The sequence below is a fragment of the Papaver somniferum genome, chromosome 3 (genome assembly GCF_003573695.1).
Source record: "Papaver somniferum cultivar HN1 chromosome 3, ASM357369v1, whole genome shotgun sequence".
NCBI classification, from domain to species: domain Eukaryota; kingdom Viridiplantae; phylum Streptophyta; class Magnoliopsida; order Ranunculales; family Papaveraceae; genus Papaver; species Papaver somniferum.
In genome coordinates, this window is record NC_039360.1 from 25,152,285 (window position 1) to 25,171,716 (window position 19,432).

Here is a 19,432-nt window from a genome sequence, read left to right on the forward strand (position 1 = left end):
GCATCTGAATCAACAATTGGAGAAGTTCAGGAAGTAATCGATCTAGTAAATTTTACGGGGTTGGTACCTGCGGTCGACAATTTGGACCTTGGTTACGATAAACCTCTTTGTTCCGCCTTTTCCGAGAGATATTACGGGGAAACAGATACTTTACATCTTCCGTTTGGAGAAATGACGATAACTCCAAATGATGCGAAGTTCATTACCGGTCTAAGCATAGAAGGTAAAGCCGTGAAGCACAAAGACTACGTGCAAGAGCTTGAGTGGGACAAGATTTACGCGTTCACCAAGGATGTGTTCCAATGGGATGAGGAGAGGACCAAGAAAGAGATGCTAGTAGGCAAGTCAAGGCAAAGGATATTCCATCTCTCGAAGCTGAGGGACAACTTCATAGGAAAAAAGAAGCTTCGCGCCGAGGGAAATGTGCTGACGCGGGAACGTATCATCGCCACGGCCAATGTGTATGTCCTCTACATCCTGGGAGTTGTTATCTTCCCCGATGTTTCCGGTGCCCGTGTGAGCGCCAACTTTATCCAGATGTTGCAACCATTTGACAAGATTCACGAATACTCACGGGGCACTGCCATCCTTGCACACTCGTTGAACGAGTTGAGAAAGGTTTCTAGGGCTCGAAGAAACCAACTCGGAGAGAATATGGCTTTTCTGCAGATGTGGATATATTTGCACTTCCCAATATTTTTTCAAAGGGATTTTAAGAACAAGGAATGGACCACATGCATTATGGGTACAAGTACACCTATAGAAGTAAACCGAAGAACCAAAAAATGGATTATCTGAAATTGAGACGCCAGTTGGACAACTTGAAAATGAACGATGTTGTCTTTGATACTTACAAGGAGGATTTGGCTAAAGGAAAAGGAAAGAAGGTTGGGTGCCCAGATAAAAGTGATTATTTTGGGCCTTTGTTTCACCCAATAGGATATGTAATGTACAACCCGACGAGCGTCGCAAAACAATGCGGTTACGTACAAAAAATCCCAAAGGCGCACAAGATGTTCGACATCAATGAGAAAAAAACCAAATCATATGATAATGATATTGACATTGTTCACAAGCCTTTACCATCATGTGATTATTGAGAAAACAAAGCGTTTCACAGATATCCTTTGGATGGTCCATATCGAACCGATGACGAGGCGATTCCGGGTTACATGTCGTGGTACCTAAATGTTTCACATACTCAAGTGATACGAGTAGATGAGAGGCCCAATATAGAGGACAAATATACGTCTCTCGAATGCTTGGTGCGTATTGTTACTCAATTACGATTTTGTTATTGGTTTTAGCATTATATATTGAATGTTTGTTCTTTGAAACTAAAACAGAGAAGAAGAGTCGGGCACTTGATAACCCAAGAAAAGCTAGAAATCAAGGAAGGGAAAATTTTTAAGGCCAATGAAAAGTTGATTGATTAATTAAACAGTCTCGAAGATGTAGAAGCTGGTGCAAAGTTTGGGGAGATGCAATAGGAAGAGGAGGAGGAAGAGGAGGAGGAGGAGCCAAAGAGGAAGAGGAAGAGATCTCCCCCAAAAAAGATGTCTGAAGGTGCATCGAGCAGCGCCCAACCTGGTAAACGAGAAGGCGGTGGACGTGGTCGTGGTCGTGGTGGGGATGTTCATGAATGAATGGTTATATTCATGTTTATGTCTTTAAGTAAGGATAATTATGGAGTCAAAACTTATGTCTTGTCTTAAACTTATTGTTATGTTTGGCTTACTCTTAGTTTATGAATGACTTAATCTGGTTTCTTTTAAAAATTGTTTGTGTTTGTCCAAGACGTGAAAAATGTGTGCAAAAATGCAGGATTCTGCCATTTTTTCAGTCAGAATCGGTTTACATGTACCTATATGTAACCCGATTCTGACAGTTCCCCGGGGGTTCAGTTTCAGAATCGGTTTACATGTACCTATATGTAATCTGATTGTCATGAACAAAAGTACTGGATATTTTTTTGCTAGGAATCGGATTACATGTGCATTAAAAAAGACCGATTAGTGAGAGGCATATTTTATATGATTTTGTAAGGAAATAATCGGTACATGTGGGTCATATATAAAATCCGATTGTGTGAAATGAATTCGAAAAAAAGTAGCCGTTGAGACTTCATCTATATAAGGACAACCTCTTTGAGCCATTCCCACATCACACAATTAGCCTAGAAAATGGAATGGGAACTGTTTGAAGATTTATGTCTCGTTAAATCGTTTGCTAATACGTTCCGTGAACGTCCGAATGAAATCTATACAATGTTTTGGATAAGAGTTAAAGTGTTCTTTTACGGGCGTACTGATAGACACATTTTTGTGACCGAATTGTCCTCAATTTTCAGTATTGTTGGTACTCGATTTTCTACTTATTATGGTGTTTTATGTGCTTGTAGGTATTATTGGAAAATTCGGCTCGAAAAGTTGGTATAGGCACCCGGATGACACATGTTATTCGGACTCTCAGTTTTGGATAAGGGGCACCTAACTGATAAGGGGCACCCCAGGGAGCCAACTGCTAATCGCACCCCATTACTGGTTAAGGGGGCTCCATCTTCTTCCTTGATTTGAAAAGAAAAATTGGCGGGAAATTTGGTGTCAACGGTAAAGGATTTACTATCTTTAAGATAAGAATATCTTCTTGCCTTACAAACATGAAGTTTTGAAGAAAAAGGAAATTATCTTGTATTAAACAAGAAAGATATCCTTAAAAGATTTTATCTTGGACTTTATTCTGCGAATTAAAGAAGATATGGGTTTAGTAAAGACATATATAGAATAAAGAGAAGGAAAAATTCTTGAAGATATTTTTAATTAAAAAGAAGAAGATTTTGGAGTTATGGAAGAATATATTTGAGTGGTGTGTATTTGTGTGTATAAATAGAGAGCTAGAGAGCACATTTGGGGGGAGTTTTGGGAGAGAAAAGAAAATCACTGCTTTAATAATTTTCTCACATTTTCATCATTTGTAAACCACTTTTTAAGTCATGAATAAATATTTTAAGTGTGTTTGCATCATGAGAAGCTAAACCCATCACTGGGACGATGGAGGAAGATGTTTTTCACCCATCTGGTAATTAAATTAATTCTTTTATAACTATGTGTATAGAATTTAATTGTTTTATGATTTCAATTAATTATTTGTTATTTTCTCTGATGTCGCATGCTTAGTTTTGATTACTTTTGATGCGTCATGCTCACAACTTACAACTAATGTTTTATGAAATCTACTTTGGCAAAGAATAGAGTTAATATTTCTTTTATTTTGAGCTATAATTGCCTAGGATTAATTTCTGAACTACTTGAATATGAAAAACAGTGAAATCCCGAGTCCCAGTAAATTCTTCATCTTGTGACATATTTTGTATATATTTTCTTATTTTTAGTTTTTAAGCTTAGAATCAATCTCAACAAAGTCCGAGTGAACGACAAACTTATTTACCACTATATAAAATTCGATCAATTTTTGGCTCCGCTGCCGAGGAATTGTTTATTGATTTGTTTTAAGGTTTTATTTTATTTGTTCTTTTTTACGCGTTTTGGTATTTTTGTTTGCTTTCAGATTTGGAGCTAAGCTAAAGGAAAAAAGAGAAAGTGCTGAAAAGAAAGGAAAATCCCAAAAAGGAAAGAAAAGAGAAATCCAAAAGGAGTGAAGAAAAAGATTTTGTAAATAATTTTATTTTTATTTTTTAGAAACTGTAATTAAGGTTTTTATTTTTGTAATATTTTATTTTTGGACATTTTTTTTCTTCTTTTCTTTTGGACATTGAACATTGGACTTTATTTTTAAAACCCTACAGAAGGGTAGTTTTAAATAAACTGTTTGCAGAGAAGGACGGCGATTACGATATCGCCTCGGTCCCTCGGGTTCGTACATGACATAGGAGTCGTGACCCGAGTCGACTTCAACGGTTCATCTCCCGTCTGGAACGAGAGGTAAGAATTCTAAACACCCGCGAATCCCCTGTCAGCGGGTTTACTGGATGATTTCGTATGCATATATGTTGAGGACCTGAAGTCGGATTTAATTTTCTAGTAAAGGTCAAGGCCTAGCCAAATCAAGATAAGGACTCGGATTTCATCACTGTTTCCTTCTTGCCCGCCTTAGGAACATGTAACCTACGCGAACCTAAGCCTTAAAATTTGGACTAGAACGAGACCGATAGGGTAACGAGCTTATTAGGAAAGTCGTTCGGGAAATATTGGTTACTCTTTTGAGCATACTTTGAAGTTCATGATGGTTTATGTGAGTTGAATACGCCGCCTTGTAACGCCGGTGAGGCCTTGGGTATCAAAACTCCACTGAGCTTCCCTCGTCTCTATTCAACTTACATTAACTCGGATTGATTCTATAGAGGTTTGCTCAGATTGTAACGAATTCCTTTTCGAAAGAATAAAAGCTGGTCTAGAAACAATCTAAGAGAGCCATCATGCTTTTTGTTTGCTAGATAAAATAGGCTTTTTGTGGTCGAGTCAGCCTTCTTTGTGTTTGTTTAGAATTCCCTTGCAGTAAGGATGTCGAACTGGTATAGCCAATACAATGATTATTCGATTTAGCAACATGAACATTATTCTTTTTATGACCATAGTGTGAATAGTGGTTGGGAACACCAAACTTTTGAAGGTTATGGCTCATACCATGGTGAGCCCAATTACTATTCACATGAATACCGGTCATACGAGCAAAATTCCTATAATTCCTCTTCTCTAGATGAGGCACGTAAGATACTTGAGTCAACGCGTAAGTTACATGAGTCGACACATAAGTCATTGGACACACATAACTTAGTTATAGACGAAAGAACTGTAACAATGAGTGAACCTTCTTTAGAAGATAACCTCAAGAAGTTAGCTGAGTCAACATGTAAGTTAAATGAGTCAACACGTAGGCTTGAGTTAGAGACGGAAGAAAGAATTGCTCGAATTGCACTGAATTGCCAATACATTGCTTCAAAAATCAACCTTGAAAGTGAGGAAATTTTTTATTTACATAATCAAGATGACAAGGATAGAATTGTAAGCAATACTTTAGATGAGGTTCAACCATTTTCATGTTATTATGATTATGATGAGGATAGTGCTGATGAAGAATCTGAAATATTTAGGCATAGACCAACTGAGCTTTATAATGATAATATTATTTCTAGTTCAAATCCAAATAATTTTAATAATTATTCACCTATTCAAAAGGACGAAGATTTGACTAAAGATAAGACTTCCTTAGATGATGTAGTTTTTCCTTTTGATTACGAAGGCGATGATAGTTTAGAGGAGCGGGTTTATCCTGAGAATATTGTTTTCGAGTCTAGCAATTTAGAAACATTAATCTTATAAAACCAAATTGAAATCGTAGAGATGAGTGAAGATGTACCTGACTTAGAAGAATCAATTGACCATTTTCAGGAATCTGATGACCTTGAAACTAGGGAAGTTGTGACTAGTCTTTATCGAGACACTGAAAACTCTAAGTTTGGGGGTGATTTTTATTCTCCATGTGCTTTAACTCTTACAAAGGTCCCTCACTTGGAACTTAACATATATGCCTCAACCATTTTACAAGATTATCTTCATACACGTTTTCCTGAACCTAATGATGTCTAGAAAGAAGTTCAATTGTTAGAAACCCATCCTCTGGTTGATGTGGTTAACCCAGGCTACGATACCTCTATTGACTTAGTTTTCCTGCCAAAAAATTTTTCTCCAATTGTGGGAACTTATGAAATTCAAATGTGTCAGACATTAAGTTTCGAGACTAAACCTAATTACTTTAGGAGATTAGGGTCGACATATTTGTTTAAGGAAGACCACCACTCTCTTTGTGGTCAGTTGTGTAAGTCAAATTTGATTGACTTTAAGGATCCGCAATTATTTAGGTTATTATTATTTGCTTCTAAGTTTTTATTTGAGTTTTTCCATACTCTAGAACCTGAACATTCGGATCTAACTTTTGAGGAAATGCAACCCAGGAAAATATGTTATCTAGACCCAGTTATAGAACCTGAACCTGAACCACAGCTAGATGTAGTTGTCTTAAACAGGAAACTAGACAAGGGTGTGCTTTATTTGTTAACTTTCTTGGCATGGTGCATATTCCTTTTACTTGTGATAGATCTGTTTGGTTTTGGTGATCCGCAGTTATTCCGGCTATTACTTTATGATTCTATAAGGTGACTAATCCTTTCTTAGTCTGGCTGAAGACTTTAAACTTAGCACTTCTTGGGAGGTAACCCAATCTCATGCAATCAGTAATATCTTTCCTTAACTCTTTTGCTTCAAATGGTAACAATTTCTCCTTGTTCATATGGTTTTAATTTTATCTTTAGAACATTGAGGAAAATGTTAGATTTAATTTTGGGGGTATGGGAGAAACTTTTTAGTTGCAATAAATAAACTCCAGAGCCTAGAAATTTATGTTTATTAAGGATGACACTAACCAATCTAAGTGGATGGAAGCATCTTGGTTATAGGAGTTGAGGAACCAATCTGATTAGATGGAAACATCTAAAGAGTCTATTCATAAAATCACAGAGCTCAGGTGTTAGAATTTTAAAAAAAAACATGGTAGTTTCGCCATATCTCGTTGAATCCTTTTCAACTTCTGTTTTTATTTTCTTATAAGTGATTGGGTGAAATAGAGTGATTGAGATACAAAAAAAAAGAAGAAAGTACCAGACCATCAGACCAACCGGAATAAATTCAATAAAGTCGACCACTGAAGCCCTTGTATATGCCAGTTGTGTTGACCTAGAGTTAGGATTATCACCCGCTGGTTCCCTTGTATATGCCAGCTGTGTTGATATTACTCAGACCGGTATCTCAGTCCATTAGGATAGGTTCACCTTAGTCAACATCAAAACTATCTATGTTTTTCTCTATATCCATCTTCTTAATATTTCCATGTGATTGGTTGACTCCGGTTATGATGTACAGAAACTATCTGAGTAGAGCTCTGTCACTTATATGAATTTTAGTATGCTTGAGTGCAAACTCGTGTACAACAATTGGAATTTCGCATCAGGTTACTTCCTCCTGTAGTTAATGAGAGTATGACAACCAAGGAGATTCTTTAGTTCCTTCCAAGGTTTTGCGTAGATAGCTAGGGTCCGGAGTAAAGGTTTTGTGGGTACACCTCTGGTAAACCCTCCGGAGACAACACTCCGCCGCTAGCGCCACCTAGCGGTTTAACGGATTGCTGCACGTGCTAAGTGTAGTCATTTTTATTTTTCTAGATTATATTTGCTCGAGGACTAGCAAATAATAAGTTTGGGGGTATTTGGTAGACACATTTTTGTGACCGAATTGTCCTCAATTTTCAGTATTGTTGGTACTCGATTTTCTACTTATTATAGTGTTTTATGTGTTTGTAGGTATTTTTGGAAAATTCGGCTCGAAAAGTTGGTATAGGCACCCGGAGGACACATGTTATTCGGACTCTCAGTTTTGGATAAGGGGCACCCCAGGGAGCCAACTGCTCGCACCCCATTACTGGTTAAGGGGGCTCCATCTTCTTCCTTTATTTGAAAAGAAAAATTGGCGGGAAATTTGGTTTCAACGGTAAAGGATTTATTATCTTTAAGATAAGAATATCTTCTTGCCTTACAAACATGAAGTTTTGAAGAAAAAGGAAGTTATCTTGTATTAAACAAGAAAGATATCCTTAGAAGATTTTATCTTGGATTTTATTCTGCGAATTAAAGAAGATATAGGTTTAGTAAAGACATATATAGAATAAAGAGAAGGAAAAATTCTTGAAGATATTCTTAATTAAAAAGAAGAATATTTTAGAGTTATGGAAGAATATATTTGAGTGATGTGTATTTGTGTGTATAAATAGAGAGCTAGAGAGCACATTTGGGGGGAGTTTTGGGAGAGAAAAGAAAATCACTGCTTTAATAATTTTCTCACATTTTCATCATTTGTAAACCACTTTTTGAGCCATGAATAAATATTTTAAGTGTGTTTGCATCATGAGAAGCTAAACCCATCACTGGGACGATGGAGGGAGCTGTTTTTCACCCATCTGGTAATTAAATTAATTCTTTTATAACTATGTGTATAGAATTTAATTGATTTCAATTAATTATTTGTTATTTTTTTGGATGTCGCATGCTTAGTTTTGATTACTTTTGATGCGTCATGCTCACAACTTCCAACTAATGTTTTATGAAATCTACTTTGGCAAAGAATAAAGTTAATATTTATTTTATTTTGAGCTATAATTTCCTAGGATTAATTTCTGAACCACTTGAATATGAAAAACAGTAAAATCCTGAGTCCCAGTAAATTCTTCATCCTGTGACATATTTTGTATATATTTTCTTATTTTTAGTATTTAAGCTTAGTATCAATCTCAACAAAGTCCGAGTGAACGACAACCTTATTTACCACTATATAAAATTAGATCACGTACCGCGAACCCTAATAACCGTAAATGGAGAGACTTGGCTCTCCGATTCAACTACATAAAAAGCGCAATGCGAGAGTACGTAAAAGTTAGAAATATGGTGTACCACTATCATCCACGAGCTCCTCTTAGGGAGAAAAAATGAGTAATCCAATCATTTTTATGCATATGTCACCGTCAAAAGTTCGCATACTAACATTTAAGAATTTATTGAATTTCAGCTGGAACGTTTCAACGGGCCATGGAGAATTCGTAATGGGGGAAACTAAGTTCATTCACCACAAGGAATATATGACGTTGTACCGATGTGCTAGGAGTTTCATTGATGAGCATTTGATGTGTAAATTCTAGAATTCCCATATTGAAATCCTACATATGTAGTGCGCTAATTTCCTAAACTATGTAATGAATATTTTGTTTCTGAAAATAAGGCATAATCGGATTATATAGACATATATAAACACCAACTTTTCGGAATCGGTTTTTGTGGGTGTTATTCAAACTTCGATTCTGGGTTTACAGTATCATTTGGCATAAACTCAACCCAGAATCGGTTTACAAATTCACTAACATAAACCAATTCTGGATCGAGTCTTTCGAAAAAAAATTAAAATTTTTACAAGTGCTGATTATACATTAATGAAAGTTAATTTCAGGATTAACTTGATTAAATTTTATTTAATAATTCGAATTAGCACTAATTTAATAAACACATATTAGGCATTAACATAAGTAGTGGCTTAGCGGTTTCTATGAATTAATTCTTAATGACCCTATTTTATCATGTAATTATAGGCCCCAATTAAATGGCACAGGCCCAAATTTAGCGAGGAAAAATAATAACATAGATCTAGACGAAATTTGAGCCAACTCAAAATGTATTTCGTCGTTTTCCAGATTTGGGTACTTTGTTTTAAATAGTGTTTGTTTGTTATAGACCCTCAATACTGGATCTATTATGAACTATAATCTTAAACGGGCATCCAACTTCTTTGATTTAGTAACGTATTTTCTTGTCGTCTTCTTCACGTACGGTCTATCATTTTCCCAGTGACGTTTTGTGTTCTACCTCTCTCACAAACAAGTTCCAGACAATCACAATTTGAACGACGACCTAAAACTAATGCGCATTTGATATCTATTCACTTGTCTATAAACCATTGCTTTGCATAATTCCTTTCTTTCCATTCCAAATTGGTGAAATAGTGGGCAGAGGTATCACGACCAGCAGAGATACGGGTTTGGGATGATGTTCGTCGAACGCCGCAACAATCTACAACATATATCGACAAGTTGGAGATTTAGAATCGGTTTATGTGTCATAGTCGATACACCTGTAAGGAATCAGTTTATATGTGTAATTATAAAGTCCGATTAAGGACTTGACGATTTCTGGGAAAAAAATCTCAAAGTTCACAATCGGTTGACACTGCATAAAATTTAATCCGATTTGTTTCCTCGTTTTTCCTGGAACATTTCGTCTTCACAATCAGATTACATATACACGGAAATATTCCGATTGTGAATTTCGTGTATTTCACGTGATTATTCAGATGAAGGAATCGGATTATGCACATCACCAACAAAAATAGATTTTCGTCACGTACCTATCGAGCCAAAGATTTTTATTACAATCGGATTATATGGTGATGAAAAAAGACCGATAATTGTTCCAAATTTGGGGATTTTTATCTAGAATCGGTTTATGTTATCGCATATTCCGATTATGGGATTATTTTTTTTTGAAAATTTTCCCTTTTTGGGTGATCGCACGTTCAAATACATGTTTGTAGATCGTTACAACTCATACATGTCTATTGGAAGCGTTGTCACATTCTTCTTCCCGACGATTTTGTTGTTGGGATTGAATAATTCTCAAGCATGCTTTGATTGACATGCTCTTCTCCATTTAACAAATTATCCAACTCGGTAAGATCGAAATCAAGATTATCTGACGCACCCACTTCCTCATCTACTAGAGTCTTCATCGTCACACTATAACATTTCATTTTTGTTAAGAAAATCACAAATCCTAGTGTTTTTTTTCCCCTCTACTTCTTCTTTCCGTCCAAACCTTAGAAGAGGAAATGAATTTCTAATCTAATCCTAAGAGAAGTTCCTATGGAATGGCCAAACACAAAGTTTGTTCATTTTGCTCCCACTATGGGATGAACAAACATGGAAAATGGATGTTCAAACCAACAAATATATTGGTTTGAACATCGAGTCGAAGGAACAACCGCGCATCTTAGTGGATGACGAGCGTCATTATAGCCAACGCTGGCGTCAGGGAAAAAAACGCCAGCGCCAGAACCCTGATCGCCCGTTTTCATCTATGTCGCCAGCATCATTTATGAAGACGCCAGCGGTTAACCCAACGTCGCCAACGACTGCATCTGAACGGCTGGGAAATATTGTGATCCAACGGCTAAATTTTCTAAAATCTATAAATACCACTCATTTCAACTCCAAATTCACACATTCGACACATTCTTCATTCTCAAAGCAACTACAAAAATGCCTCCCAGATTTCGAGTTCGTGCTGTTAGATTCACCCAACAAGAGGATTTAACTATTTGTAGATCCTTTGTTTTTCACACACAAGATGCTGTCATGAGTAATGTAGCTGAACCGACGATTACTTTCTGGGAGAAAGTTTACCGAACATTCACCGCTGAAACGGGGAACATCTATGGGCGTGATTCTGGCGGATTGCATCATCGTTTTAGTGTAATTAGTATGAATGTATTGGAGTTCATGGCTTTATTGTTTGAGAATCACAAAAATAAGCTCAACGGTGAAGCCGGACATGAAGTGGAAACCAGAACTCTAGCGGGGTGGGTTGTAACTCACGGGGGTCTTCCTTTCGACTTCCATGCTTGTTCCAACATTCTTAGGGTGCTCAACAGATACAATCCCCTATTGTTTCATAATTAGGACGCCTATGTAGTAGTTGTTTTAATCTAATGTATTTCTTTTATTTTCATGTATGATGTTGTTGTTCAATGCAGTACGTTTTTATTTATGATATTAATACTGACGGTACAATTTTTAATCCAAGAAAAATTTAAATTGTTGACGTGCAAATGTGAAGATAATCGTAATAACATAATACCATAGTGAATCGATTTGTCCCACAACTTCAATCATCTCACTCCATCAAAGAACACCTGGTACATTCCCAGAAATTCCTTCCACATGTGTCTTCTTCAGAAGAAGTCCACAAACGCATAAAAGTCCTGCAATCGGGCTTTGAGCATGAAATGATTCTCTTTGGACAATTTTTGTATTCGTGATCTCCATATCCACAATGCTTGCAGTGTAATAACTCCTTCTTCAATTTGTCCTTAAGTTTGAAGTTTTTGCAGAGTGTTGCAATACTTTCTTCTTCTTCTTTTTTAATCTTCATAGCATCATCTAGCATATGTGGTTCCTCGGACAATTGGGATCTTGACTTTGCAAATACCTGAGCTTTTCCGGTTGTGATTCAATCACCATTCTGATGAGTGAACAACCTTCACGCGGACACTTTGAATACATCCAAGGACATTGCATAAGACTGTGGTTATCCATGAAACATAATGGACAAACCTCTTTTGCTTCGATACATAATATTTGCTTCGCTTTGCCTTTATAAAACATGGTGGATTTTGAGAAAGAAATCGGTTGGTGTGGTTTAGAATAAAACCTAGTGGCGTATTTATAATAAAAGTGGGCGTTGGTAATCCAAACGAGCGCTCAAAGGAAAGTCGAAGGAGATTTTCCTACAAACGCCAATGGCTAAGTTCCCAACTTTCTTTCTTCACCTATAAATTCCCTTGCTCCCATCTCCAAAATCACATCTTCTTCTTCTTCTTCTTCTTCTTCTTCTTCTTCTTTCCAACTGTGTAGAAATGTCTGTTAGAAATCGTGGTCCCAAGTTTACTAAGGAAGAGGATATAACTCTATGCAAAGCATATTTATTTCATAGGGTAATCACTGGTGTCTTTTATCAACACAATAGTGTACGTAATTTTTGGGATAACGTTTTCGCAATGTTCGTCTCACTGAAGGGAAATCCAGGAAACCGAGATGCTCGTCGATTGCATGCTCGTTTTCAATCTATTAGTAATGTACTACAACCATTTGTTGTTCTTGTAATGGAAATTGATCGAGAAAAGTTCGTCGATGTAACCGAAGATGAAGTGATCCAAACAACTATTGAAAATTGGAAGTATGCTCACAGTGAACCTTTTCATTACGAAGGGTGTTTTAGAATTTTAAAAGATGGTCCATCTCAAGCACATCGTTACTGCACTCGAATGCCGCTCCCAGTCTTTACAATGGAAGAAGATATTACTCGTGTTCGATGACGGTTACATCGTATGATGAGACCAATGAACCATGACCATTTCTGGGAAAGAGTTTTGGGACATTTTGTAGCACCGCGGAACGAAACCATAAGAAACAGTAAGAGCCTAGAACTAAGAATTGCATTCATCACTAAGGAAGTCAAATATTATACATAAGTTTTATGGATGGTTCACCGCAGCAATTCTGGCCTTTCCGACGAAGAACTGGTGAGTATCTTATTCCTTTGTCATTTGTCCTCATGTACTCAACTGCATCATAAATATCTGAACTCTTTGTTTGTTTTGCAGAAAATCATCGCTCAGACCAAGTTTACTGAAGAAAGCGGAAAAGAATTTAAGAATTTTGAATGTTACGAACTCTACAGAGAGAATGTCGCTGGATTTAATGTAGTTCGATTTTTTTATTATTATTAAAATATAGTTTGATGTTATTGTTGTGGTTTATTAAAATGTAATTTGATGTTATTTGAAAGTTCAAATTATAATAAATTTCGCTTAATCTTAAGTGGAAATCTATTTTCATTTATTGATGCCAATTCTTTTACAAGATATAAACGTAGGCAATAATAAAACGTACTAAAAACTACTTCAATAAAAATAGCGTACAAGTTTTGGCCTCCTGTTTATCTTCATTTGACGTATCTTCCATTCAACGCGCTCTTTCACAGTTTCGCCTTTGTTTTTAAATTTTTTGTTGTTAACTTTCAAAACTGGAACTCTTCCTTGCCTTTTAGCGGAACATTTTCTAGGAGCAACTTCTAAAACTTGCACTTTCCTCTTACAATTTTCAATCTCTTTAAAATTCTTACATATCTTAGAAACAACGGCTTCCAGTTTTGCATCGCAAAAAAGTGTGATCGCTTTTTCAGCCATTTTAGAAGAGAAAATTCAAGAGAAGTGAATTTGGTGTGAGTGAATTGTTTGAAAATGATGGTAATTTAAAGAAGTAAAAAGTTAATTTCGAAATTTAAAAAACTACCTGTTGGCGTTCACCTCAAAATGCCAGTGTTACTCTCTGTGACGCCGCGTTCGATACTCTAGGGCCGGCGTTCAGCTTTCAGACGCCAGTGCTCGACCTACTGACGCCATCGTTTTTATCTGTGTCACGCGCTTATTTATCTAATGCCCACTACTTTTCCATAGTGGAAAACCTAATTTGGCCATCCACCTGGCTGAACAAAGTATTGGGTTTGTTCATTCCCATAGGAAATGCTCTAACACTACAAACAAACTCAAATATTAATTAATTTAATTAATACTAACTTAATTAATCATCACTAACAACACATCAGATATTAACATAAATAGGTGGACAATGAGTTTCTAGAAATTAGTTTTTAATGAAGGTTTTTGTTTTTGTTTTTGTTTTTTAGTCATAGTCTGCAAATAATCACACTAGAGTACTAGACCCAAAGGAACCAAGTTTTAAAAGCTGCGGCAGATTGAAGTAGAAGTAATATTATTATTATACGTATCAAAGATGGGGACTGAAATAAGGAATCCTCCATAAACCATGTATTATTATTCTCTTACAGTGTAAGATCCACCCCAAGACCAAGCGGATATAGCCTTAAGGAGATTGTGGCAGCATGTAAGCTCGAAAGCTGTTCCCGTCCTTGTCAGAGGAGATGGCGCCAACCATCTATCGTTTCAACGAACACCATAGACTAGGCCCAACCAAACAAACAAAATTAAATGATGCAAGACTAACAGTGTTATCCATTGCTTACAATCTTATTTTGAGTGAACATTCTAGTAGGTAAGCAATAAAGCACTTGCCAGAAGATTTTGCAACACTTCAAAATGTATAGAAATATGAAATATATATCTCTTATAGCGAGTTTATATATCTGTATTTTTTCTGTTTTTCAGAAGAAAAAGCCGGTGATGAAACTATTTTGCACCATAAAAAGTTAATTTTTCTATTTTTATCAACCAATTTGAAATTCAACACATTTTTCCAGCATTTTGATTTTTTTGAAGTCAAAAAATAACTCCTAAATACACGTGCAAACTGACTCTTAAACCTTTTGCTTATCCTCCGTCCCATGAATTACAATTACATGCAGAAAAAATTACAGTATTCTTGAATTTTTGCAGTAAATTTGGCCAGGTGTTTACCACCTAAAGAAATGAAAGTGAAAAAAAAAAAAAATTGAGCCAACTCGAACTGTATTTCGTCGTTTTCCATATTTTGGATGCTTTGTTTTAAATAGTGTTTGTTTGTTATAAACATTTTTATTCCCCTCGAAATAAACAAACGCCACCACCCGTTTTCCACACACTCCTTCTCTCTCTCGTCATCTCTCACAGATTCTCTCTCTCCCTCGCGCATCCAACAACAAGAAGAGTAAAGCAAAATAAAGCAAAAAGAAGAATCAACAATCAATGAAATGGAAGACTCAAGACTAGACCAAGAAAATTCTTACTAACCCTAACATTCACATCTCCTTTTATTCATTCCCAAGCAAACTCAATACCAGAACCAATATTTATTATCACTGAAATTCATTCAAATCTCAGCAGCAGAAATCATCAAGAAATGGCAACATTGCAGAAATTCAAGTTCTTAGCTACACAGTGTGCTGTATCTAGAGGCAGTCCCAGTCCATCTAGAAGCCCTGCAGCTAGTCCTGTCTTTCAACTCCGTCGCCGCAGAACTCTCCGGATGCTTTTCAGTAAAAAATTCAGTACTACTACTTACTCATCGAATGTATCAAGAACAGATCTCCAGCGGTTAATAAACAATCGCGATTCGCCCCCAGAAAAGAATGATAATAAATCGTCAATTAGTAGTGGCAGCAATAAACTGAAAGATTTGTTCATTTCTTCTCCTTCTCCACCTCCACCTACTCATGAGGGAAAATCTTTGAGGGAAAACGTCGCCAGAGATAGTAGAGAAGATTTGATGGTGGTTCAGTCGAGTAATGGAGTTGGATTATCTTCTTCCAGATCAATTTTATCGACGTTCCGGTATCGACTGATTAAGAGAAGTTGGAGACCTGTACTAATCACAATTGCTGAATAAATTTATGTGGATTGAAATTTTCTCTATTTCTTTCCGAGTCTCTTCAAGTTGAGCTCCTTAATAAGATTACTGATTTTTACATTTCGAATTGCAAGTATAATTTTATCAAACAGTGTATCAATTTTGATTTTTCTAGCATAACTGAGCAGGTGGCGGAATTCAGACCAGAACAGATTCATTAATAGAGGGCTGTTTTCACCTTCCCCAACTGCACTTCACCTTCCTGGAGACTGAAAACCTAAACATTACATTAAAGTAAAAATTGCATCTTTAATCATACACGAAAACTTATGTTTCTTGAAAATGGCAAAAGTAGAATTCTAAGGCAGTGACAGAGGTCTAGTACAGTTTCACTTTCGCTTTTTACTTGCATTGTGAAGTTGAACAATCCAACATGTGCACAAATCAAAATTTACACTAGAACTTTCGTACATTAGTTTGAAGCAAAATCACAAGTTACTGAGATGTTGAATACGGCTAACTTTCTTGTATGATTCTTATATAATCAACAAGAATTTCACCCTCACTTTTCAAGAGAATGAACAGAAAACCAACTGAATATTGCAGTGAGAGAGACTAGCCAGTAAAATATATAAAACCCTCGCATAAGAAAGGAGATATTGGAATTCAGAAGTCGAAATTACTACAACGATACGTCTTGAAATTCTGTACACTGTAAACATAAGTATTGGTTTACCCTATATTTTGCCTTTACTTGATAACTATGAGATGATACAAGTCGATTCTGATGTAAAACTACTCGAGTAATCGTACGTGTCGATAAGCTTATGCAGCTTTAAAAGCAAGGTATCCTGAAAAACAGCAGCATAGAGCACAATTAAGGGGGAAAGAAAGAAGGCATGAACAATAATTATACTAGTGGACAGTGTATGTTAAATGCCACAAAAGCTTCACGACACTGAGAACTACACAGGCCTTATGACAAAGCACATTTGATTAGCTAAAAATTTGAGAGACCATTTCTAATTTATGACCAATTTGAGGAAAAATTTAAGAGACCGTGGTGGTTTTTCAATGTTTAAATCGACCCTCTTTTATGACCAATTTAGCAACTGAACCCATTCCAAAATGTGTTTAAGAATGATGTGTGCTATATGCTTCACCATATACATGTCATGGACCATTTGCTAAAACAACAATCACGTTCTTGAAATGTGTCACAAAGAAATTAGCACCCATATCCGATATTTTAAATTTCAAATCTACACCAGTCTAAATTTTCAAGTCTTTGGAAATGCTATGCTCGTGTTGCTGCAAAGATTAGCAGAAAACACTCTGCCAAATGGTGTATCCTACTGTATTATCCAAAGCACTTAGTACTGCATTCTCATTATGCTAAGTGCTAGCATTGAGATTAGCACCAATATCCGAAGTTTAAACTTTCAAATTTACACCCGTCTAAATTTTTTAAGGCTTTGGCAATGCTATGCTCGTGTTGCTGTAAAGAGTAGCAGAAAACACTCTGTCAATGGTGAATCCTACTTTACTATCCAAAGTACTTAGTATCGCATTCTCATTATGCTAAGTGCTACAATTGATTCCTTATATGGTAACTAAAGTTTGTTCATTTGGACACGCTCACCGTACACTAAAGTTTGTTCATGTGGCGGTTTCACGATACTCAATAAAATGCTTATAATAACAACCATAACTTAGGCACATTATCAGAATAGATAGAAAGACGTACTCTAATTGTGAAGTAATTCTCAAGAGGTGCTTGTGCCTCAACCTGCTCTGCATCTAGTCCTCTGGCTGGTCATTATCTAATTTCGTAGCAGGTACCTACATCATTACGAAGTATTAGTCCCAGCCCTGTTAATCCAGAATCTTTAAGAATATGAAGCATCAAAATAATTAGTTTGACATAAGGAGCAGTGGGGTCGGCGTCAATCTGTATTAAATCCAAAAAAATTTTCATTACCCATCCTTATAGTGAGATTGGTAATCGAGCCCTTATCGATTTTATGATTGTGAAGAATGATTAATCCGCCAGGACATGTAAGAGTTGTCTCCGAAAACCCTATGTGCTTCACCATTAAAGGAATACGTTTCCCATTGTGTTTCAACTGTATTAAATCCCCCTCTACGAAGAGTCCGCTAGAGAGTGGATTAGCTTTAGGTTTAAAAGCAATCAAGTTTGATAAAGATTGAACAACCTGATGAAAATTAACAGATTATTTAGCAAGCAGGACAACAACAAAAAAACATTTCAAGAATAGCAATAGATTGTAGAAGAACTAATAAAAACTTACCCATGAATCAAAAGATGCAAGGGACTGAAATACTGATACAGCAGATGTTTTGACTGTATCCTTGATAGAAGATTTCACAATAAGTGGCTTCTGCTTCTTGTTTGAGACTGTCAATACAAGTTTCTTTGCAGGAACAAATTCATGGAGGAGAAGCGGATTCTTCTTGGTAAACAATGAGGATTCAGCATAGGGTTTGTTGAAAACGTGAGGTCCAAAAGATATAGCAGAATTCAACAAGGATGATTGCATCATCTAAATGATAAAAAAAAAATGAAATTAGATAAATAAAAACAAAATTCATTAAAATGATGAAACCAAAACAAGCAGCACTAAACAGCAAGAACAATCAAAATGTTGCAATGTTAGAAACCCTATAAGGAACAGAAGAACAAAAAAAATGTAATTGAATCAACAGAAAAACAAGATATGGTATTGCATAATTTCAATTAAAACCCTAATGCTAAAATTTCAGAAAATCGTAATTTATGTAGATGATCTGATCATGTGTAACCATAAATCTTAAGGAAATGGCACAGCAGTTAAAAGAAAGGAATCGAGAATCTTACCAGAAACCGGTGAGAATGGCAAATCCAACCCAGGTGTTGGAAGAATTTGAGAAGAAAAAAATGACCAAGGGGACTTCCAAGGGTTTTTGGTGATTGAGAATGTCGGAGGAGACTGGAGAGGTTCAAGTTAGGGGTGTGCTGGTATAGTAGTACACAAACGGGCCATCGACTCCTAGATATGGTGGGTGGGTGTCAGACGGGGCACGATGTAGATGTTAAAAGTCTTAGGGACTAGGCGACCTAGACATCCGTCTATACATTTTAGCTGATTAAGGTTCACGAGTTACTCTGAATGCAACATCAAATCAGGGGTGGAGGTTTTGAAGAAAGGATGGGCAAGTCACCAATTTGGGTTCATTGAGGGGGCGCAAAATGACACTAAAATTGCTCAAATGGTCTTAGCTAAAAATGAGCCTGGGAACACAATTTCGTAGCTAGTCTATATTCAGCATACCTTGCCAGACCACCCAACCAAAGAAATTATTAAGAGTGGTGACAAGAGAATGAAGTTTTCCAAGTTCCAACCGACAGTTGATTAGAAACCAGTTTCATCAAGTTTTTGAAACAAAACATCTATCAAATTACATTTATATATAAAATTTTCTTATCTAATCATCTACAATTAGACCCCCAACGATTTATGATAATCCTCAAAGCTTGGACAATTATTTCCATAACCAATCCTGTCAATAGCAGTAAGGACTTGTCCACCAAATTGAAGGCAACTTTTAAACTGTGGAAATTGCAGCTTAGAACAATTCACATAGCACGAAACAAGGATCTGCATCATAAAATAAAATTTGA

At 36.2% G+C, this 19,432-nt stretch overlaps 2 protein-coding genes and 1 non-coding gene across 3 annotated transcripts; 1 reads left to right on the plus strand and 2 right to left on the minus strand.

Annotated features, from left to right (window-relative positions):
- Window positions 1–14,297: 14,297 nt before the first annotated feature.
- Window positions 14,298–14,422, minus strand: LOC113362507. The gene has a single exon (XR_003365759.1). It is a non-coding gene; the product is annotated as a U6atac minor spliceosomal RNA (small nuclear RNA).
- An 881-nt stretch (window positions 14,423–15,303) lies between these two features.
- Window positions 15,304–15,789, plus strand: LOC113359182. Its single transcript, XM_026602856.1, has one exon. The coding sequence runs from the start codon at window positions 15,304–15,306 to the stop codon at window positions 15,787–15,789; it is 486 nt and encodes a 161-aa protein (XP_026458641.1).
- A 614-nt stretch (window positions 15,790–16,403) lies between these two features.
- On the minus strand, window positions 16,404–18,796 carry LOC113355609. The gene is made up of 5 exons (XM_026598512.1): window positions 18,629–18,796; window positions 18,063–18,314; window positions 17,732–17,966; window positions 17,498–17,592; window positions 16,404–16,601 (listed from the first exon to the last, which is right to left on the minus strand). The coding sequence occupies exons 2-4, from the start codon at window positions 18,312–18,314 to the stop codon at window positions 17,570–17,572; spliced, it is 510 nt and encodes a 169-aa protein (XP_026454297.1). The 5' UTR covers window positions 18,629–18,796; the 3' UTR covers window positions 16,404–16,601; window positions 17,498–17,569.
- Between the last annotated feature and the right edge of the window lie 636 nt (window positions 18,797–19,432).

Bases quoted from the DNA above. Each gene is read 5' to 3' on its own strand.
- LOC113355609 (XM_026598512.1), bottom strand. From the start codon at position 18,314: ATGATGCAATCATCCTTGTTGAATTCTGCTATATCTTTTGGACCTCAC. The intron at 17,967-18,062 runs GTAAGTTTTTAT...AATTTTCATCAG, and splicing joins TTGCATCTTTTGATTCATGG to GTTGTTCAATCTTTATCAAA. The intron at 17,593-17,731 runs GTAATGAAAATT...GTAATGATGTAG, and splicing joins CAATCTCACTATAAGGATGG to GTACCTGCTACGAAATTAGA.
- LOC113359182 (XM_026602856.1), top strand. From the start codon at position 15,304: ATGGCAACATTGCAGAAATTCAAGTTCTTAGCTACACAGTGTGCTGTA.